At 50.5% G+C, this 23,248-nt stretch overlaps 2 protein-coding genes across 5 annotated transcripts in view; one reads left to right on the plus strand and one right to left on the minus strand.

Moving 5' to 3' along the window:
• Positions 1-6,534, minus strand: part of MRPL21 (mitochondrial ribosomal protein L21) — a 31,369-nt gene extending 24,835 nt beyond the window's left edge. The window contains exons 1-2 of one of the 2 annotated variants that reach the window (XM_085884098.1): positions 6,442-6,534; positions 6,082-6,202 (exon numbers count right to left, since the gene is read on the minus strand). In XM_085884098.1, the coding sequence (XP_085740224.1) occupies positions 6,082-6,202; positions 6,442-6,519 (199 nt within the window). In that variant the 5' untranslated portion in view covers positions 6,520-6,534. Of the gene's footprint in view, positions 1-6,081; positions 6,203-6,441 lie in introns of those variants that run through there. The other variant, XM_085884097.1, reaches the window with a different exon arrangement.
• Positions 6,469-23,248, plus strand: part of IGHMBP2 (immunoglobulin mu DNA binding protein 2) — a 198,540-nt gene continuing 181,760 nt past the window's right edge. For all 3 annotated transcript variants that reach the window (XM_085884086.1, XM_085884087.1, XM_085884088.1), the window contains exons 1-3: positions 6,469-6,594; positions 8,304-8,409; positions 11,663-11,832. In XM_085884086.1, coding sequence (XP_085740212.1) covers positions 8,333-8,409; positions 11,663-11,832 — 247 coding nt within the window. In that variant the 5' untranslated portion in view covers positions 6,469-6,594; positions 8,304-8,332. The remainder of the gene's footprint in view (positions 6,595-8,303; positions 8,410-11,662; positions 11,833-23,248) is intronic.

Here is a 23,248-nt window from a genome sequence, read left to right on the forward strand (position 1 = left end):
CTTGAATTGGGCCTCGACACAGGACGCTAGCTCTCCCTTGTTCCTCTCCAGGAAGGGAACGTAGGGGTTGGGAGTAGGCTAGGTGACAGGATAGGTTAGCCGAACAAGGACAGTACAGGGGGTTAGGGGACGATTTATAGTGGGGAAGTAAAAATTAAAAAATAAGTTGGGGCTAAATTGGGGCTTGACAAATTAAGGGAGTGGGTATAGACAGTGACAGGCAAAGGCGATAGGTTGGGAGGGAGACCGTAGAGTAGGTCCGAGCCCGCCTTCCGAGTGACCAGCACCACCGCGCTCCCTCCACCAACCTCCACTGAACGGCGAAGGCTGGCCAGCTTCATCGGCAGCTGTTGTTTTGCTGCAAGGCCTGTGCCGGCTGGATCGGCTGCAGCTGCTGTGCTGCAAGGCCTGTACCGGCCGGATCGTCTGCAGCTGTTTTTCTGCAAGGCCTGTGCCGGCCAGTTCATCTGCCGGCTGTGTTTGCCTGCAGCGGCCTTGTTCTGCAGGCTGTGTTTGCCTGATCACCTTTGCCATGCCATGCCCACTGCCCCTGTTCACCAGCCCCGTTCAATTTTTGCTTTGCCCCCCCCCCCTGTTCATTGCCATGTGCGCCAGGATCAGAAAGCAACAGTTTGCAAGCTGCGAGAACTGCCCTGTTGGCAGCTACAACACGGGCCTGCAGTGGCGGCCCGTGCACAGTGTTTGCGTCCATCCATTCATCCATCCATTCGTTGTGTTCATTGCGTGTGCCACTTGAGCTGGCACGGAGACTGCGTTTGTGCAGCCCATGCACCGTTGTGGTTCACTGTGTTCAGTTCAAAAGGGAAGGCCTTGGACTGCGTGTGAGCAGCCGGCCACGTTCCCTGTCACCTGCATTGTTTGAGTCAGAGACTGCATGCGAGCAGCCTGGCTCCCTGCTAACTGCTTTCTTAAACTGCAGAGTCCATTGATCCTGGGCCATGGTTTAGTGTTAAATTTGTAAGTTAAGGTTAAGGTGTACTGTACATATGAGTGCGCCCCCGGCATGTCTGTCTTAGCGCCGGCAATTTTATTTAAGTCGTCCGTGTGAGTGGGTTTGTTTAGGTAGTTACTCAGCCCTCAGGTTATTTATTTTGGGGACACGAATACCATGAATGTCGCACTCAGGGATCCGTAGGTAAAATGTACTAGGGGAGAACTACACATGATGGCACACGAAAATTTGACGACTCGGGACGAGTCTGTAAAAAGGGGAGGGGGTAGTGTTGTGGTTGACGAAATTCGCAAACCACCATTCAGGTCCCGTAGGTGAGATATCTCTGTAAGTATATGTGTAGTTAGCCCAAACCCGTTGTTTAGAGGGAATAAATGTCATTCATTCGGGCTGCGACCCTTTTAGATAGCCGTTTTTCTTTTACTATCTTTATTTTGGACCAACCGCCATTACTACCACCACAACCACCACCAACCGCATCTCGACAACCACAGCCACCTTCTCCAGAACCGCCTTCACAACATCCACCTTCTCCACAACCGCTTTCACACACCAACCACCAACCGCAACGCCGCTTCACAACAACAGCAACGCCAACAGCCACGACCTTTACCGTCACAACTCGCTCTCGCAACCATCGCATCACCACCATTCCCGCGCCGCTTGTGGGCACCGATACTGGACTCGTACAGGGCGCGCACCGAGCATCAGGTGCAAAAACACCAGCCTTTCCGAGAAATCGGATCAAGAATGATTCACGCCCACTTCTGTTCCGTCCTATCAGCGAGCGTGGGGCGATTTGGCCCCGCCTCCAGGCGCGTCGGAGTATAATCACTATATGCAGATTCGCGGATCAAGAATGATTCATGCCCACTTTTCCTCCGTCCAATGGGGAGCGTGGCTCCGCCCCCGAGCCGTTCCTGATCCAAAAATCTGCATATGATTTCTCCTGTCGCACTATAAAGCGCCGAGCGAATCAGGGCAGTTGGAGGGAGTTGAGAAGAGAAGAGAAGAGAGTTGGAGAATTGGGGCGGCGGCGAAATCAGTCGAGAGAGTGTCTGTCGGGGTCTGGGGAGGCTGGAGAAGCCAAGGAGCATTGTGGAGGTCTGCGCTCGTGTCAGAGTCAGGGAGCTGCGGAGAGGGGAGGCCGGGAACGCGGTCGAGGTCGCGGTGGAGTCGCTCGTCGCGGGACCCAAGCCAGCCAGATATCCTCATTCCCCCGAGCATCAACAACCCCCTCCTGTTTCCCCCCGGCGCTGAGATAGTGTGAGAAGGGGGCCCCGTTCCCACCCCATTCCAGGCAGTGCCAGCGAGGCCCGCGGAGTCGGGGCGCCGCCGCCATTTTGCGGCTCATCACCAGACGGGTAGGCTCGACGCGGTCTCGGCCCCAGGCCCGTCTGCCCCCTTGTCGATGAGGGTGGCCCCTTTTTCTTTTGCTTTGGAGTGTATGTGTTGTCGGCGCCGTCTGTGAAGTAAAACTGTATAAGTGTTGCCGTGTGCTCGGTAGTAGATCTGCATTGTGTTTCTTTTGTTGCATTTGCTTTTTGTGCAGAATTGTCGTGTTACTTTTACATTTGCTTTTGGTGCATAATTGTTGTGATTGTATATGTGTGCTTTCCGTTTGCCGCGGAATAAATGTGCTTTATGTTGAACTATTTTTCCCGTTTCGCTTCGTGTTTTCTTTTATTGAATCTCCATCTTACTTCACGTAAAGGGTTGGTCGTGGGCTAAATACGCCCAATAATTAATCGAACCATCGAGGTTGACGATAACACCGCTCGGTTATCCCGATAGTACGGAACGGGTCGCTTAAAGTGGCCCATGTCCGGAGTCGACCTGCGGCGAGGTGCGATCACCCGGTCTACCCTCCGTGTGGGTACTTAGGTAGGTCGAATTTGGCGAGCAACCCTATCCCACGCGGGGGGCCGATTGGCACAATTGTGGTGAGGCCGAAAGGCCCACCCGTGACTAGTTCCCGGCGTTAGTCCGAGAGGGTCACGACGGGATTGTCCGTCCGGTGGGCGATGTGCCGCGATTCGAGTTACGTGGCCGCTCGCACGCCGGCGGGTGCGAATCCGCGACAATACGTTTGCATCTCCTTTGATTGTAGATTGCACAAGTACATATTTGAAGTCCATCAAACACTACGCTGGAAAGTTGTTGCTCGTTACCCAGTTCTGCGAATACTTTCTGCATATTTTCATCATCTTTTATCAGTGTCCACCAAGTTTTCTTCCCTTTTCGGAAAAATGAAGAAACGTAGTCATTTCCCGAAAAGGCGTGGATACCAAGCAATGCACGTTTCTGGAGTTCAGCGAGTTGACATTGACTCAGATCAAGGAATCGCCGACCTTTGCCACTCCTGTGATCTATCATGATCTTTAAATTTTCACGTTCGTTGGCCAGTAAAATGATTGGAATGTCTGTATCCCCAGAACTTGAACGCACTACACAGACCGTGGGACCACCAGAGTTTTCATCTCATGCATGTTGGGTGAGGTAGCAGATCTTTGTATCAGCCTCTATGTGGTCAGTAGCCAGGGCTGGCATTTCCTCTGAGCAGTGTGACGTTATCTTCATGCAGAGATTCCCCCTTGCATAGTACACAACTCGGTCTCCAATGAGACTTTCCTCTTCACAGAGAACCTGTTCAATCAGCTCCATCATTCTCTCTTTGTTCCCTCCATTGCACATAAACTGTCCAAATGCAGCCGGAATTCTGATATCAGGTGTGCGCAGAATGTACTCACCTGACTGCCCTCTTGGAGTTTGTTCAGCCTGTTTTATGGAATGTGCATTGTATGTGTCACACGCGAAATATACCACTTTGTAACGGGTGGGTATGTCAGCCATAATTCTCCTGGCTAACAACCGAAACAAACGTATCTGGTACATTCACCAACGAACATAAATACGCAATAAGGTCAATCATGTAAACTGCATTTTCTGGGACATCATAGGCTTGTGTTCGGTAAATTCAGTCATGTGAGTGCAGCTTCCATCATCTTACTTTTTGGTGTTGTCCGACGACTGCCATCTGCTGTCGCAAGAGGTAGAGGTACCGTTGCTAAAGGATACTTCAATGCTTTATCCAAATTGACGGACATGGTTTCTTTACATGACTTTGCTGCCAGTAATCCAAGGATATCTCTCTGTACTGTTACATCTTTGGTCTTTCCTGCTGCAGATTTTACTGTTGTCTTCTTCAGGTTGTCTTGAAAGCTTCTCCATGGAACTCTTGATATCGGATTAAAAAATATCACTGATATTTTGTCTGCTGGTATTGTTGTTCAACACTAGAGAAGCCAACTTCTGAAAGTTCCTGAGCAGCATTATGGGGACTTTATTGTGAACAATGTCCACAAGTCCATTCAATAAGTCTGGCATATAAGCTTCTAGGAACAGACGGTGCAGCGCTTCACTGAAGCTTTCGTAAACTGCCCATGATCTATTATAATGTTTTCCACTGCGCACGCCTTTGATTGTACCAGATGTGCTTAACCCTGCCTGATACACAACTTCTTCAAATCTGCTTCCTGATACAAATTTACCAATAGTGCCAAAGAATTCCATGAAGGCATGCATATCACCAAGGTGAATGATGACATTGTCAAAGTCCTTCGCATTGTTCCATATGACATGATAGAATTTGGCAGCAGCCCCTACATCAGTTGTTATACGAGTGTATCGCATATTGGCCTGAGCTGCCATCAGCTGAGATTGTTTAATACATTCCAGTACAGTTGGATACTCTGTAATGGGCTGATGATTGGTGGCAGAAATGTAATCAGTGTTTGTTGAGACGATGGATATTCATGCTGCTGAATAACCCAACCAACAAAATGGGGTACTGACTGTGTTATCAGGCTGTAATGTTGTCGCAGTAGTTTCCATGTGAATATCACACTAGTGCTTATTTCATCCTGATCCCCATCAAAGACGGTGTTGCCTGTAGATAATCCGGGTATGTAACAAATTAGTAACAACAATATATTTAAAGTTACATAACTTTCCGATAAATTACTGCAGCGCCTTGTAATTTAATAACAAAAAAAACACGTTGTTGTAGTGGAAAGATGAGAGAAAATTGGCGGCATATTATCGAAAAGTAGAATAAGATATTGGCTTTAAGCCTGTACAACATCGGCATAGTAACAGCCGATGATAGTAAAAAGTTGCTTTAGGGGCCCCTCCGGGATTGGGGGCCCGAAAGCTTTAGCTTCATACAAGATACGCCACTGGCTGTAAAAGATGGAAATTACTCATTGTCATTTTCATCAATTTATTCTTTTCAGTTTTAGGGGTTTTTTTTATTTTTTATTTTTATTTTTTTTTTTTTACACAGACTTCAGGCTATTTTACCAGTTTGAAATTCTTTGCAATTAAAAAAAAAAAATCAATATTTTTGAAAACGTTCTGGGGGCAAGGAGGTGTCCCAGGGGGACCCCACAAGGACACATGGGTGGGAAAATGGGCAGGGGTGTCCGTTCCTCTATTTTAGCTTAGATGAAACATTGATCATAGCTTTTTTTGCATTTCTACATGTTTTAAGTGATTTCCAACCCCTCCCCCCCCAAAAAAAAAAATGTTGGAGAAAAGAACTATAACTGTCAGCACTGTTGACATCATATTTAATGAATAAGATATAAGGTTCACTTAAGTGACCCAGCAGTATTGGCGGCGGAGGTTTTGCACTCTCCCGAGTGCTCCCCCACTCGTTTGATTTTCTGTTTTGATAAAGATTAGACACTTAAAAGTATAAACGAGCCATAAATACAGAGTATTTTAGCTTTCAGAATCAGTTTTATAGTAAAAACTCATAACTGGCTAAATTTGACCCCGGTTGACATTTGACCCGCAATATCTCGGAAAAGCCCCCGAACCTGGCTGATCACTTTTCATATTCGTAATCTACACAAAAAAACTGGTCTAGAAAAGTTGGATGAAAATGTGTCCCTCTTCCGGTGGTGTTTCCCACTTCCTTTACCACCCGACTAGGAGAAACAGCTCCATGCGGTGGCTGTGGTGGTGCCTTCCCTCTTCAATTGCGAATTTCTTTAGCACATGAAGGATATGCGATCTACAAACGTAGATCAAGAAATCCTTACCGGTCTCGAAACGTCGGAGCAACGGCACTGCAAATCGCCACAGGGTGCACGCCGCCATCGCCGTGGCCGTGGTGCACAAGAGCAACAAACAAATCCGGTGGAGACATACGTCATGACTTTCCTGCAAAAATAACCTCTCGAACTCAACGTATTATCAAATACAGTGATTACCTGACGGAGCTTGCAAACGCTCTGCGCTTGGTCGTTCACTGGGAACCAAAAAAAATAAAAATAAAAAATAAAATAAAAAAAACACAACAACAACAACATTGGTGCGGAGTTGAGCGCCGACCCCGGAAAAAGCCTGCGCTGCTCTGGCGACCAATCGGATGAGTCGATGCAACCCTTCCGCCATCTTACCGGAAGTATGAAATTCCCTGCGTTCCGACAGGAAGTATGCGATGACGTCACTTCCTTTGCGAGAACAAGTGCCGCCATTACGGGAGACAAAGTGAGGCGTTTACAACGACAAGTATGCACGAGCTACTGCGTGTGGAAACAATTTAGTCAGTGGTAAGTATTTTTTTCATGCTAGACTCAGTAATAATTAATGTATTTTAGTCTTCATAAACACCTGTGTACGTCAGGGCGACTTAGCTGTCACACTTGTTTTCCGTCATGGCGGACGGCCTTCGTATCCCGTAGCGACGTGACGTCATTGCACTGCACGTATTTCCAATAATTAGTCTCATTCATTTTCCCAAGGGATGTTCAACGTTTTTTTTTTTTAAATTTAAATAAATTATTTTTAAAAACCAAATATGTGATCACGTGTTAAAAAGTTTTCTCTGTATAAAAGAGCAACTAAGCGACCACTTGTATTGCCTTTTATGTAATTAACTTGCTAGTTCAATTTGCAGGGTATTTAATCTTTTTTTTTATTTTTATGCCTTGGAAAGTTTGAGGTGTCCGAATACTGGGCATGTATCGCAGTTAAAGAGTAAAATATTTAGCTTGCAAGAATCAAGAGGATTCTTGATAAAATAAAAATATGATAAAAAAAAAAATAAAAAAATTATATGATATAAAAAAAATATGATAGAAATGATAAAAAAACAGTAAAATTTTAAAAGGAAAGTTTAAAATCACAAGATTTTTAAAAGGAATGTAAATCATTTATTGAAGGGAAATTAGATCGAGGGGCGTACAAAACTAAATGTGACGGTGGATCGATAATAACGTCGTGCTGCTTCACACGTGTCACGGAACGATCACGCTTTTTTGAGAAGCCGGTTTATTTCCGGAAGAAAAGAAAAAGAAGAAGATTAATAGGAAGAAAAAGAAGATTCTTTGGAAGAAGAAGAAGATTAATTGGAAGCAGATTAATTGAGAGAAGAAGAAGAAGAAGAATAATTGGAAGAAGAAGACTAATTGGAAAAGAAGAAGAATATTTGGAAGAAAAAGAAGTATAATTGGAAGAAGAAGATTAATTGGAAGAAGAAGAAGATTTGGAAGAATAAGAAGAAGATTTATTGGAAGAAGATGAATAGGAGGAAAAATAATAACATTAATAGGAAGAAGATTAATAGGAAGACGAAGAAGAAGAAGAATAAGATTAATAGGAAGAAGAAGAAGAGGTAGAAGAAGATTAATAGGAAGAAGAAGAAGATTAAATTGTAGAAGAAAAATAAGATTAATAGGAAGAAGAAGAAGAGGGAATTTTGAAGGTTTAAAACCCGGAAGTAACGCTTGGGCCGATGTTTTAAAAACGTGTATGTACACTTGGTGTTTGATATATTTATGAGACTCATTTTGTTTTTAACTTTGTAGCACCAACATTTCCAATAAAAGGTGATACTTGTGGATGGTTTTTATTTTATTATTATTATTATTATTATTATTATTATTATTATTATTATTATTACGTCAAAAGCTTCACACGTTTGATTATTAAAACGATTAGCAATACTATGTGTTTGAGAGACGTGTACATCATCATCAACATGTAACGTGAGCCTCAACAAGGCCTTGGGCCTAAACGTGCAGAGCGTTCTTTCGAAGCACGGTGTATTTGTGGGGTATTTGGGTGTATTTGTGGGGTATTTGGGTGTATTTTTGGGGTATTTGGGTGTATTTGTGGGGTATTTGGGTGTATTTGTGGGGTATTTGGGTGTATTTTTGGGGTATTTGGGTGTATTTGGGTGTATTTCCATTGCCGGGCGGGATATGATGCTGAAGCCTTGACAAAGATGGAATCATTTGCTGTGTTTGTGTACTTACAGGCCCTCTTCTAACCGAGTGTACGAGCACCATGTCGCTGGAGGAGTTCGTTTCGCGAACCCTCGACCTCTTGAAAGAAGAACGTGAGGCCGAGGTTGAAGAAGCACGGTAATTTTTTTCAGCCTCGTCCCGTCATCATGCTATCTTTGATTTCGAGCCGCTGTGGTGTCCTATTAAAGGCAAATACTGTAGTGTCCCGTGGGCAGCGGGACTCGGATAGTCGTGAGGATTGTCGAACACTGTTTATTGCCCGTCCGGATGCACACTACTACAGACTACACAACGCCTCAGGCGGCGTGAACACCTATATCCCTTGCAGGCACGTGACCCCCCCCCCCCCCCAAAACCACGCCTCCACAACGCTCCCCGCATTGCCCTGCCCCCGCAGGCCAGTACACCACACTCCTCCCTCCTAAAACTATGATTATAAAATGACCATCATAATAATAAGCATAATCGGCACAGAATACCATGACATAAAAGCAAAGAGGTACAAAAACGATAACAATCAAAAAGCATAGGCACCACCACACAGAAACCAACCAGAGCCAAAAATGGCATGAAGTAGGCGGCCGTGCACCAAAACCCGGACGAGACGGCACAAAAGGAACCGTGCTTCATCTGCTACCCGCAACCCTAATGCCGTTGGTGTAATCCGGCCCATAACTCAGCCCTCTACCCCATCACACCATATAACGTGTCGATGTGAGCGAGTTGAACTTCAAAGCAATGGACAGGTGCTCGAAAACTGAGTTGCAACGACGAACCCACAAAGACCCTGACCGCGTTAAAGATAGCAAGAAGCAAGCTGGGAAGCACAGCATCACCACGCAGCAGAAGCGCCCCCAGGCGGCTCATGCTTACACGACCTCCGGCGAGGTTGCGATGACCTCCCGAGCGAACCTCCCCCCGACACCATCAAATGCCCCCGGTCTACAAAGCGGCACATCTCCCCCAGACAGAACCGAATCAGATAAACATTCCGAGCCTGGAAGCCCGGTGGCGCCAGCGCGGCCGACCTTGGCGAGACCAGAGGTTTGTGCTGCTCGGCGCCAAGCCCGTCTGACCTTGGCCATCTCAGGGATGGGCGGTGACTCTGAACAGCGCCGTCGGCTGGGCGCACCATCAATCCCGTAACAAACCCACGCATCGCATCCAGCCGAGATCTAAACGCACGTCCGAACGGCCTTGGCGAGAACAGAGGTTTGCGCCCCAGAGCGCAAGGCACGTCTGACCTCGGCGAAACCAGGGGTGGGGGTAACGCTGAACAGCGAACCAGCCCCGGCTCTGAGCCGATCTCTGAGTCCCACACCAAAACCGCGCATCCAACCCAAACGAGAAAACCATGCACGTCTACACGGACGGTCAGTGCAGCCTGGAGACATATCAGTGTCGTACAAAAACATTGTCTGCTCCAATGCAACCTTCCCCTCACGTACAGCGCGTCCTCCCAGCACAATCCCCACACATGACAGGGTAGCGAACCATGGGCTGCCCTCGCAGCTGGAGATCGGCAAGACCTCTTTATTCGCCACCATCGCCCCCAAGCCCTTCACATCACGTCGATCATATCGGACACCCCATCGATTGATCCCAGCCAAACATATTATGCTCACACGCGAACTGTCAGCATTTATTGTAACAACGCTAAATTGCATCACTCGAGCAACGAAAATCAAATACACAACAATCAGCAACCCATGAATCACATCGCGTGTCCGTCTCTTGGTTGTCGTCGCGACGTTGCGATGACCTGCTTGTCGTCGATGGTCGCGGTCCGCGAACTTCTTGAACGGGACTGGCTCGCTCCAATCCCCCGCTGAAATCGCCTGAACGACACGGGTGGGCACCGTACCACGAGCGTAGCGGGAGCGCGAGAGCCCGTTACCGCTGACACGGCTCCCGTTGCTCCAGACCCGCATATCGTCGTCGCCGGAGGCAATGAACGGCAGCCCACGTTGCATCGTCGCGGCTCCTGCCGCCAGAACCTCGCCCTCGGGTCTCGAAGGAGGCACAGCTGCACCTGGAGGTACGAACTCCAAAACGGGAACCGCGAGCCCCTCCCCTCGCACCACGAACTGCGGGAGCGCAACCCGCTGACCCTGATGGGCGACCAAGACGTGTGCCCTGCCAACCGCCGGTAGCGCTTCACCGGTATACGTGTGCAATGTGAGGGTAGCACGAGCGGACTCGATTCGACACACGATCAGTGCCCCGATCATCGCAGGCGCCGGCGGGACGTCAGGCTGCAGGACTCGACCCGCACCGAAGCCGTGCGCGCGAAACTCGCGATGCGCTTCCCTGGGACCCTCACCCGGTGTTGAACTCGAACCGCGCGAGTTGCGCTGAGTTATTCGCTGCAGTGATCCAATCGCCCCGGCCAAAGACTCCAAGTCAATACCGACGCAACCCAGGCACTTTGCACACGCCGATCCGAAACAGACTCGTCGCCACTGTAGTGTCCGGAGGGCAGCGGGACTCGGATAGTTGTGAGGATTGTCGAACACTGTTTATTGCCCGTCCGAATGCACACTACTACAGACTACACAACGCCTCAGGCGTTGTGTAGTCATATCCAGGGCTGTGTTCCATTAGCAACCGGCTGGTTTTTGCTTGCCAAGCCAGCCGTTCCGTATCGACTGCTTCACAGCAGCTTTCCAAGTGGATCAAGGGCTGGTGTGTCCTCCGTTAGCAAGCTGCTTGCTATCACTTTCCAAGCAAGTTGTTCCATATCGTCCACTTCACGAGCCGCTTGCCTCACCACTCGGCAAGCGGTTAAGAGAGGTGCTTCGTTATGTTAGCAAAAATGGCTGTCGTAGTCCCATTCAAAACGATACAACCAAAACGTCCTACAGGTTGGTTGTTCAGTTGCAGTGAAGGTTATTTTTTTATATGTTTACCTAAATGCAGATATTGCTGGAGCATACTTTCCACACTTCCAATGGGAACATACAGTTCTTCAGAAAAAATAAATGGTCAGAGGGAGTTTTCCTGCATGAAACCACGAATTCACTCAATCGATGTTTGTTGGTATAACCCCTGGATTACCTTTTTTCGACTTGAATGTTCATTAAATCATCAACACTGTCACATCGACTTGCTTTAAACCATCCACTTTTCCATAACAAGGAAAAAAAAAACTAATTATGTTGCAAGTCGGCAGTAAAATACAAGAAATTCTACCAAAGAATGCTACCAAATTGGGTTACAACATTCGGCCCCTGCACAGATAAGCTACAGGTCCAGTGGTCCTATTTTATTTATTTATTTTTAACCTGCAAAGATCTGCCATCTCGAATTGTCATTGAGCTTGCTCTGGCTTGGTAGACGAGTGCGAACCTGATTTATAATTTTCTTCTAGGTCATGGCAGCAGAAGATACCATTGAAGGAGCTCCAGAAACGTGGTGTGTGCCTGTTGAAGCTCCAACCATCAAACCAACACACCGGCCTGTATGGTCGCACAATCATATCTTTTGAGGCCAGAAAAGTGAGGCAAAAAATCGAGTTGCCCAGCAATTGTTTTGGACCAGGTAAGCGTTGATCTCAATGTTAGTAATAGCTACTTCATTTCTCTTAATACCTTCAACTTCTGAGAGTGGTGAGGGGGCAGTTTTGTAACTACATTTGAGGCATGTGTTTGACCAAAGGGCTTTTCAAGACACATACAAATAGAACTGTGATAAAAGAAAACAAAGCAGACTTGCTGTGTTTTGGTCATAAATATGTAGGGCTATGGTAAGTATCTCATTCGTATAACTTTTTCAATGCCTTTTGTAAACCTGAGCTCGAAATTACGAAAAGATCAGAATCGGTGCCTGTGATGTCTGACTGACAGCGGTCATGACTTTGGGATTGTTAAGTCATTCACTGCCTCAAATAAATGCATCTGTTTTGATTACTTCACAGAAAACTGTTACAAGACAGATAACACTCAAATGGGACAGATTGCAGTTGTCACATTGCTTCTTCCCATGTTTAGATCAAAAACAATCAAGTGGACTATTTCAATTATATTGTTGCGAATTCGCGCCTGCCGGCGTGCGAACGGCCACGTGACTCGAATCGTGGCACGTCGCCCACCGGACGGACAATTCTGTCGTGACCCTCTCAGACTAACGCCGGGAGCTAGTCACGGGTGGGCCTTTCAGCCTCATCACGATCGTGCCAATCGGCCACCCGCGTGGGATAGGGTTGTTCGCCAAACTCGACCTACCTAAGTACCCACGCGGAGGGTAGACTGGGCGATCGCACCTCGCCGCAGGTCGACCCCGGACACGGGCCGCTTAAGCGACCCGTTCCGTACTATCGGGATAACCGAGCGGTGTTATCGTCCGCCTCGACGGTTCCGATTAATTATCGGGCGTATTAAGCCCACTACCAACCCTTTACGTGAAGCAAGATGGAGATTCAATTAAAGAAAAGACGAAGCGAAACGGGAAAACAGTTCAACATGATGCACATTTATTCCGCGGCACACGGAAAGCACACATATACAATTAAAACAAGTATGCACATATATCAAATGCTACAAAAGAAACAATGACGCAGAGATACTACCGACTAAGACCAACACACGGCAACACTTAAACAGTTTTACTTCACAGACGGCGCCAACAACACATTTACTCAAAAGCAAAAGAAAAGGCCACCCTCAAAGGCAAGGGGGCAGACGGGGCCTGTGGGCCAATATTTGCGCGGGACCGGGTGGGTCCTACCCGTGTCTGTGATGAGCCGCAAATGTGGCAGCGCGGCGGTGCCCCGACTTCGTGCTCCTTCGCGGGTTTCGTTGGCACTGCTTGGAGTGGGGTGGGAACGGGGCCCCCTTTTCGCACTATCTCAGCGCGGGGGAAAAAAGGGGGGGGGGAATTGTTGATGCTCTGGGGAAAGAGTATAGCTGGCTTGCTTGGGTCCCATGACGAGCGATTCCACGCGACCTCGTCGCCGATCGCCGTCTTCCTTGCCTCGGACCCGAACTCCTCGGTCTCTTCCCCCAATTCTCCTCAGCCGATTGCCGAAAACCACTGGGACGCCCTCGCCTCCCGACTCCACTCCGTGCTCCAAACTGCCTCTGCCCAAAACTCTCTCCGCTCTTCTGCCACTCTCCGCTCTTCCAAGGCCGACTCTGCCAAAACTGACTCGACTCTCCGATTCGCCTTGCGCTCGGCGCTTTATAGGCCGGCAGGAGAACCCATATGCAAATTTCTGGATCAGAACGAGCTCGGGGGTGGAGCCACTCTCACCCATTGGACGGAGAAAAAGGGGCGTGAATCTCCCCTGATCCTAGAATTTGCATATCTCGATTCCACACAAACGCGCCTGGAGGCGGGGCCAAACCGCCCCGCGCTTGCTGATTGGACGGATCAGAAGTGGGCGTGTAGCATTCCTGATCCGAATTCTCCTCGGAAAGGCCGCATTTTGCACTCGCGGCTCGGCGTGCGTCCCGTACGAGCCCAGGACAGCCTTACGCTCCGTGCTCACAGGTGATGCGGGAATGGTCGCAGAAGGAGAGAGGTGAAGGTGGTGAGGGTTTATGGTGGTGGTTTATGGCCATGGTGCCATTCAGAATGGAGGTGATGCGATGTTTGCGGGAGCGAGTTGTGAAGGTAAAGATCGTGGCATTGGCGTTGTTGTTGTTGTGAAGCGGCGTTGTGGTTGGTGGTTGTTGTGTGATGGCGGTTGAGACATGGTTGGTTCAAAATAATGATAGAACAGAAAAACGGCTATCTCAAAGGGTCGCTGCCCGAATGAATCACATTTATTCCCTCTAAACAACGGGTTTGGGCTAACTACACATGTACTTACAGAGATATCTCACCTACGGGACCTGAATGGTGGTTTGCAAATTTCCTCAACCGCAACAATATCATTATGCTGATCTCTATAATTCAACCCCAGTTGGCCTTTTCAGGGGAAACTTGTCCAAAATTTAGGAAAGCATCTGTGGATCTTACATATGTCAAGCATTTGATATTGTCTTGCACTCCACCTTGCTTTCCAAACTCTCTGCTTATGGCATCCAATGTCACCTCTTGTCATGGCTTTTCCACTCTCATAGTTCACTCTTTGCTCTCAGCACAATCTCCTCATCTCCTCTTCCTAACATGGCTGGTGTGCCCCCAAGGCAGTGATTTTGGTCCTAATTCTGTTCCTAATCTTCATCAATGATTTTTCCAACTGGGACATTCTCTTTATCTCTTTACTGATAACTACATCCTCTGCCATAACATTCCTCATCCTTCAGACAGGCAGGCAGCAGCGTCTTCTCTCTTTATAAACCTTCATAAAATCACGAGTTGTTCCAACACTTCGAATACAGTATGTCCTTCAATCCAAACAAAAAATCTTACACTGCCACTCTGTCTCTCCAGAAGGACCATCTGGTGAACCCTTCCATATACTTTCTTGACAGACCTCTTGAATAAGTTCAGTAACTCAAACTTTTGTGCTTCACCATCAGCCATGGTCTTTCTTTGTTATAAATATTGTTACGGTTATGGGGGTATATGCAAGAATTTTATAGCAAAGTTAGGCTCGTATAGTATAGCCCGTGGATGAGCAGAAGACATCTCGATGTTGTGCTGTATCACGTGATTGGATTTTCGTATATCATTCCTCGCCCGCGAGGGGTGGCAGGAATGTACTTCCGGACGCGCAATAAAGCGGAGTTGATGCTGGCACGCTTGCTTCTCGTGTTCCCCTGCACCTCGTGCACTCTAGTTGGCGACGAGGATGATTGAAAACAGACATGTGCCCGTTTTCGTCGGAGACGACTTCAAATTGTTTTCGGAGCAATTGGGATGCTATTTCCACGTGAATGATGTGGTCGACGAGAGCAAACAGAAGTCGATCTTGCTCGCTTCGCTTTCGGTGGAGCATTATCGACTACTGAGTGATTTGGTGGCGCCGGACAAGCCCCGTGATGACGGACTGTCGTTTCGGGACATTGTGGAGAAGATGAAAGCACACATGGCGCCGGAGAAGTCATTACAACTCGCTCGATACCAGTTTGATCGCCTCTCGAAGGTGCAGAGGAGCGCGTCGCTGATTTCGTGGCGCGGATTAAGCATTCTTCCGTGGCCTGCAAGTTCACGGCGGGGGAGCGTCCAGCGCGGCTCAGAGATCGTTTTATCGCTGGTTTACAAGATGCGAAGATGGTTTCGGCGGTTCTACGGCTGAAGGGTGAAGCCATTACATTCGACTCGGCAGTCAGCACGGCTACAGCGGTCGAGCAGACTCGCGGGGATGTTCGGGCCATCACCGGCCACGCGGGGTCGCGAGCACCCCGGGACGCACGCACGACCTTCGGTGAGGGTCGGAGGTCACTGCGCGGCCACACGTGCGGCGAGGTGACCTCGCGGACGTGTTTGGGATATGGAGGTCGACACCTGCGCCGTGCGTGCCCGTATAAAGGCACCGTGTGTTTAAATTGTCACAAGGTGGGTCATCTAAAGCGTGTGTGCCGTGGGGCGGCGGCCACCGTTAGGGTCATGGACAGCGATGTGCGAGGCGACCCGGGGCAGAACCAGCGGCTGTTGATGGGCCTGTTTTCAATTGGCCCGGCGGCGGCGCGCCCGATGACGGTGGTAGTCGAAGTGAACAAAACGCCGATCACGTTCCAGGTCGATACGGGAGCGGCTGTGTCGATCATCGGCGAACAGACCGCGCGTAGACTGAACGGCCTGAAGCTTATCAGGTCCAACCTCACACTGTTCACGTACACCCGCGAGAAGATAACGCTAGTCGGGATGGCAGACGTGACTGTGCGGTACTAAGGCCAGGTCGCCACGCTTCGGGTGTACGTCGTGCGGGGGAGGGGACCGTCTCTCAGGTCAGGTCAGGTATGGGAGCATGTGCCAGAACAGCGCGTCGCTGCGTCCACTTTCCGCCGGTACTCCAGGGGCCTCCGTCTGGCCATCCCCCAGGCAGATGCCAGGCCCATCCCCATCTCCTTGAGATGATGGTCAACCTGCTGCAACCATGAGGCACGTGGTCGGCCCACTGGCCTCCTCCACTCATGAGACTCCCTCACTGAGAGAATCTGGTGAGCAGGATCAGCGTCAGGAAAACGAGCCACATGTCCATACAGCCGCAGCTGACGCTCACGGACTATGCAGGTAACAAATCTCATCCGAGTCTCTCTCAGCAACCGCTCGTTGGACACAAAATCCGACCAGCGATAGCCAAGGATTCTCCGAAGAGACCTGGTACCAAAGGAATTAAGTCTCCGTCTCAGATCCTTGGTCAAAGTCCAAGTCTCGCACCCATAGAGCAAGACTGGAAGTACCAAGGACCTGAAGACTCGGACTTTCGTCCTCCCGCACAGGTACCGGCAGCGCCACACCCCATGATCCAGTGAATCCACGACTCCCCAGGCCCGACCCAGACGTCTATTGACCTCCGGCTCACAACCTGCGGAGACATGAATATCACTGCCAAGGTAAGTGAATCTATCCACGACCTCAACATCCTCACCACAAACAGACACAGACAGGACAGCAGCATCCAAGATGTCACCGAAAGCCTGGATCTTTGTTTTGACCCAAGAAATCCGTAATCCCAACGGCTCCGACTCCTCATTCAGCACCTCGAGGGCCCCAAGAGGATGTCTAAAGTCTCCGCAAAGATGACTGCATCATCTGCAAAATCAAGGTCCGAGATCTTGACATTGCCAAACGATGCACCGCAACTTGATCTCTCCGACATCCTCCCAAAAATCCAGTCCATACAAGTGCTGAAAAGTGTGGGGGCAAGTACACATCCCTGACGAACTCCAGTAACAACTGGAAATAAGTCAGAGGCGGTACCACCACACTTCACAGCACTCTCAGTACCAGAGTAGAGTTCAGACATCAGATCGATCAGTTTCGGTGGCACCCCACGAAGACCAAGAATCCTCCAGAGAGCATCCCGATTCACTGAATCGAACCCTTTACAGAAATCAACATAGGCTGCAACCAGCCCCTGCCCAAACTCTCGTCTGCGTTCGGTGGTGACACGTAGTGCAAGGATACGGTCAATCGTTGACCTCTTTGGTGTAAAGCCTGACTGCTCTGGACGCTGGTGCTCAAGCAGATGGTGGCGAACCCTATCAAGAATTATCCGAGCAAAGACCTTGCCCGGCACTGAGAGCAGCGTCACCCCTCGGTAGTTGTTGCAGTCTTGGCGATCACCCTTCCCTTTCCAGAGAGGGACAACAAGGCCCCTCTTCCAGTCAGTTGGGATGATGCCTGTGTTCCAGGCAGAGCACAAAACTGCATGCAACGGCACGCGAGTGCAGCATTTCCACCAGCCTTGAGAAGTTCAGCATGGATGCCACAGATCCCTGGAGCTTTGCCCCGTTTCAACTGGTTCACCGCAGCCCGTGTTTCCACAAGCGATGGTGGACCACAGTTGATTCGAGGGTCAGCAACAGGGATTGTAACACCCTTGACGTCCAACTCGACAGCTGGGGGATCAGCCTGGTACAACCGCTCAAAGTAACCGGCCCAGCGGCCCTTCACTTCAGACTCCTCTGTCAAGAGCCTACCACTCTCTGCTCGAACTGCAGTGCTCCGAGGGATGGGCTTGGATGAACGTAATGCGCGAATTCCCCTGTAAGCGGGACGAGAATCACCTGTCCACAGGTGATGCTCTACCCCCCTCACAGATTCCTCGCACATAGGCCTCCTTGTCCACCCTCAGTGCACGTACAGTTTTACGCCTCAGCTCCCTGAACAGCTCAGCTCTGCCATTCAGCCTGGCCCTGCGACTCTGGTCAATGGTATCCAGTGTCCCTTGAGAGACAAAATTCTTCTTTGCCCCTGCGGTGAACTCCAAGGCATCCACCGGCAACATCAAGGACGGTGGTCTTGAAGGTGCTCCACAACTCTTCAGGACCCCCAAAGCACCCAGACCCCCAAGTGTCCACTCAGCCTGTTCGCAAACTCCTCAGCTACTCTCTCATCCCTGAGCTTGGCAACATCCAGCCTAGGCTGGGATGGTACCATTCTCCAGGATTTAAGGTGCAGCTTTAGAGTTGCTACAACAAGCCTGTGGTCAGTATTGAGGAACTGAGCACTCCGGTAGACCCTGCAGTTCTGGATCATCCTCCAACGACCGTCAATGAGGACATGGTCAATCTCCTTTGCCACACCGCCAGCGTTGGAATACCAAGTCCAGCGATGAGCTTGCGGGCGCTGAAACCATGAACCAGCCACCCTAAGTCCATGACTTCTTGCAAAGTCAAGGAACTTAGTGCTATTCTGGTTCATAGTTCCTGACCCATGGGGACCAACACACACCTCATAGCCATCCCTATCAGTTCCAGTCGATGCATTGAAATCCCCCAAGACTAGAAGTGTATCTCGTCTGGGGCACTGATCAACCACAGACTCGAGTGTGGCGTAGAATGCATCCTTCACGGTAAGATCACTCGCCTCAGTCGGAGCATAAATAGAGACCAGGGAAATGACACCTAAGGAGTGACGAATCCTTAATCTCATAATACGCTCGTTGACCGGTGTTACCTCAATTATCATTGGGGTCAGCTTATTGGACACAGCTACAGCAACTCCTTGGGTATGGTAACCATCAGAGCGACCAGACCAATAGTAGGTGTAAACCACCCACCATTATCTCGCCGCAATCCGGTCTCCGAACCTCAGAGAGAGCTGCAATCCCGATGTCCAAACGCTTGAGGCTCAGATGATAACAGAGACAGGTGATCATCCTCTCTTAGGGATAGGACATTCCAGGGACCCACCGGAAGGGCCCGCCTCAGGTTAACCCAAGGAGACCGCCGTCTGGTGGACGACACCTCAGCACCACTCCGACACACTCTCCCGCAGTCTGACCCAGGGATGTTACCCCGTGGTTTCCCTCCTATCAAAGATTGGGGGTCCCGAAGGCTTTGCCCCAATCCCATCATCCGGTGAGCTGCCCTGCGAAGGGAAGCTGCACAGGAGGTACTCCCACGGAGTGGGTTTTCAGATTTTTTTTGCGTTTTTGCGTTTTGCGGAATGAAGCGTTTTACGGTGGCTGGAGTGCAAATCCTGCCACCAACCTCCTAATAAGAAGTAACCCAACTGCAGGAGGACGTCCGCAGACACAGTTGGGCACTAGATATGGATGGCCGTTGGCTCACAAGGAGCTCCTCCGCCCTTTGAGCTGTCAAATGGACGATAGAGGGACGATAGAGTCCCTTTGAGCTGTCAAAAACCGTCTCTCCTCGGCCGAGATTGGCTGGCCCGCATCAGGCTAGACTGGGCCGCAGTTCACCTTGTGCAACCCGTGCCGAGCCGGTGGGAGGATCAGTTGGAGAAGATTCTTCAAAGACATCAAGGTTTGTTTTCCGACGACCTTGGGAAACTCAAGGGCATGGAGGCAAAACTCTTCCTGAAGGAGGGGGTGGTTCCTCGGTTTTGTAAACCACGTCCGGTGCCGTATGCCCTGCGGGACAAGGTCAAGGGTGAACTCGATAGGCTGGAGGCCTATGGAGTGATCGAACGGGTGTCGTACTCAGATTGGGCCACCCCGGTTGTCACGGTGCTGAAACGGAATGGAGACGTCCGATTGTGCGGGGACTTCAGATCCACGGTTAACCCGGGACTCAGCGTGGAGCAATATCCACTGCCGTCAATCGATGAAATATATTCGCGATTGGCGGGGAGTCAATACTTCACGAAGCTAGACCTGCGTGATGCATATTTTCACCTGGCGATGGATCCCGGGAGTAGCAAGCTTTTGACAATCAACACGAGTCAAGGACTCTATCGATATACCCGACTCTGTTTTGGGATTGCTTCGGCCCCAGCCTTGTGGCAGAAAGCCATGGATCAGGTTTGCATTGGCCTGCCTGCTCAGACCTACCTGGACGATGTGCTCATTGCGGGGAAAACAGCGGACGAGCTCCTTGCGAACATTGCCCAAGTGCTGACAAAGCTAGAAGCGTGCGGCCTGCGCTTGAACAGGGCAAGTGTGCATTCTTCAAGCAGCGCTTGGAATACCTCGGGCACATCATCACGCCGGAGGGGCTGTTGAAAGGTCCTCGGAAGGTGGAAGCGATTCAACACATGCCACCGCCTCGCGACAAGACGCAGCTGCGCTCGTTCATTGGTATGGCCCAGTATTACCAAAGGTTCGTGCGAGGGCTCAGCTCACAACTTGCGCCGTTAACACGGTTGCTCAGGAAGGACGAGCGCTGGGCTTGGTGGGGGCCTGCACACCAGGCGTCGTTCGACCGCGTCAAGTGGCTGCTCACAGAGGATACGGTCCTCGTGCACTACGAGCCTGCGCGTCCGCTCCTATTGGCATTTGACAGCTCTGCATATGGCATCGGGGCAGTGCTCTCCCACAGGATGGACGATGGTTCCGAGCGGCCTGTTTGTTTTGCATCCTGGACCCTGTCCGCAGCAGAGCGGGAATATGCCCAGATCGAGCCGAGGCTCTCAGCCTCGTCTGGGGTGTGCGGAGGTTTCATCAATACCTGCTGGGGCGGCATTTCACGTGGCAGACTGATCACAAACCACTTCAATTCATCCTGAGACCCGAACGCGGGGTGCCGGTGGTAGCGGCCGCACGAATACAGCGGTGGTGTCTGTTTCTTGGTGCTTACGATTATGATATTCAGTTCCGAAGCACCGAAAAGCATGCTAACTGCGACGGGCTCTCACGCTTGCCGTGTGCGGAGGGTCCAGCTGCGTCTGAATTGGCCGACCGGGTCGATGTGTTCGCGCTGGGCCAGGTCCAAAGCGGGCCGGTCACGGCCAGACAGGTCGCGGTGGAATCGGCTCGTGATCCGGTGCTTGCCCGTGTCGTCCAGGCGATTTCTACGGGGAATTGGAGCGATCTGCCTTCAACACTGGCATTTCAACCTTTCACGTCGCGCGCATTGGAGCTCTCGTTGGTCCAACGGTGCGTTATGTGGGGAATGAGGACGGTGATTCCACCGAAGTTCAGGCAGCGGTGTTTGGAAGAACTGCATGTCAGTCACCTTGGCGTCGTGAAGACCAAGAGTCTTGCTCGTAGCCTGTTGTGGTGGCCGGGGTTGGACAAAGACATTGAGCAGTTGGTTGAGCGTTGCGCCACGTGCCAAACAGATGCTGATAACCCGCGTCGAGCTTCGGGACTCTGGCCTACCCCAGACAGAGCTTGGCAGAGGGTCCATGTAGATTTTGCGGGGCCGGTTAATGGCAAAATGTTTTTGATTGTGATCGATGCATTCTCTAAATGGCCGGAGGTTGTAGTAATGCAGCATACATCAGCAAACATTACAGTAGAGAAAGTGCGGATGATCTTTGCTAATAAAGGGTTACCGGAGATCCTGGTCTCTGATAACGGTCCGCAGTTCATCGTGGGTGTATTTGATGAGTTTATGCACCAAAATGGTATTCGACATCTAAGGTCCGCACCGTATCATCCTGAGACGAATGGGCAAGCTGAGTCGTTTGTTAAGATGTCGAAACGGGCTTTGCGCAGGGGGGGGTGTTGCACCTGTGCAGACGGTGGTCGATGTCTTTTTGCTCCATTACAGGAACACAATTCATCCTGTCACGGGTGATTCGCCTGCCATTCCTCTCTATGGACGGGCATTGCGGTCCAGACTGGATTTGCTGCGATCTGGAGGGTCGGGGAGTGGGGCGGTGTCACGTCCGACGCGGCTGCGCGGCTTCGATGTGGGACAGCGGGTAATGGTGCGCGATTATTTCCACAGTTCCAAATGTGTGCCGGCTGTGGTCTCTGTGGTACTGGGGCCGGCGAATTGCATGGTGCGGACTGATGGTGGGGAAGTGTGGAAGCGGCACGTGGACCAAATGCATGATCGCTGTCCAGCGTCACCCCCCCCCACACCCCACCTGGGCCGAACGATGTGGGACCCCCACCTGTAATGTCGCCGGCGCCAGACGTTGTATCGCCAGGGCCGGATGTGCCGACGCCCAGGGGGTCTTCGCCTGATTCTGTCCTACCCGGGGACGTTGGGCAGGCTGGTCGGCCGGGGGCGGTTGTTATTGCGGATGGCGCGAGTCCGGCGAGGGTGTCACCTCGACCGAGCCGGGAGGCGTCTGAGCCTGGACTGTCTGGCGGCGCTGCCCGTCCGAGGCGGGTCAGGGTGCGGCCGCGGTACTTGGAGGATTATGAGTGTTGATTGGTTTTGGGTGGTCATGTTATGATTCCCTTTCATCATTTGACTTGTCATTTTACGAGGGGAGGAGTGTGCTGTATCACGTGATTGGGTTTTCGTATATCATGCCTCGCCCGCTAGGGGTGGCAGGAATGTACTTCCGGACGCGCAATAAAGCGGAGTTGATGCTGGCACGCTTGCTTCTCGTGTTCCCCTGCACCTCGTACACTCTAGATGTAACAAGTAGGGAAACTCAGCTTAAGTTGTTACGTATCAGCACATGTGAGGCGGTGCTGTGTTAATAAGGTTGGGATTAAAGCCAATTTCGCCCAGTATGTGATTGCCCCCGTGACCTTTTCCTATGTTTTTCTACTTACAAGACTGGCGATAAACAGAAAATACATCCTTAAAACAACAGCAGCAGAGCCGCGTGTTCTGAGCGGGGAGGGGGGGAAGCTCCACCTTCTCGGCTTCATGCCAGGGGGCCATGCCTTGAGGCTTATGATTGGTCGGGGGATGTCATAAGGTTCAGCGGAGAAGGAGTGAGGAGATGGCGGTTGGAAGAGAAGGGCATTTTGGTTGCTTCTCCTCAACACGACGAAGAAGGCTGCACGATTCTCATATTCGTGTTGTGTGAATTTTGCCCGCGTGCTGAAGCAAGACGCTCGCCATTGTCTGTTTGGCTGCGCTGTGAATTGTGTACGTTTTCTGAGGAGGGAAGAAGAGCGTAACTCGTGGTCTTATCATGGGGCCTCGAAAATCGTCTCGTTGTATGGTCGAGGAGGGAGGAGGGCGATCGTGGTGAACGGACCTGGTGCAAGAGAGGAACGGTCGGCATATTCGCTCGT

Source organism: Eptatretus burgeri, chromosome 6 (assembly GCF_056783735.1).
Source record: "Eptatretus burgeri isolate ZD-2024b chromosome 6, Ebu_testis_v1, whole genome shotgun sequence".
Classification (NCBI taxonomy): Eukaryota; Metazoa; Chordata; class Myxini; order Myxiniformes; family Myxinidae; genus Eptatretus; species Eptatretus burgeri.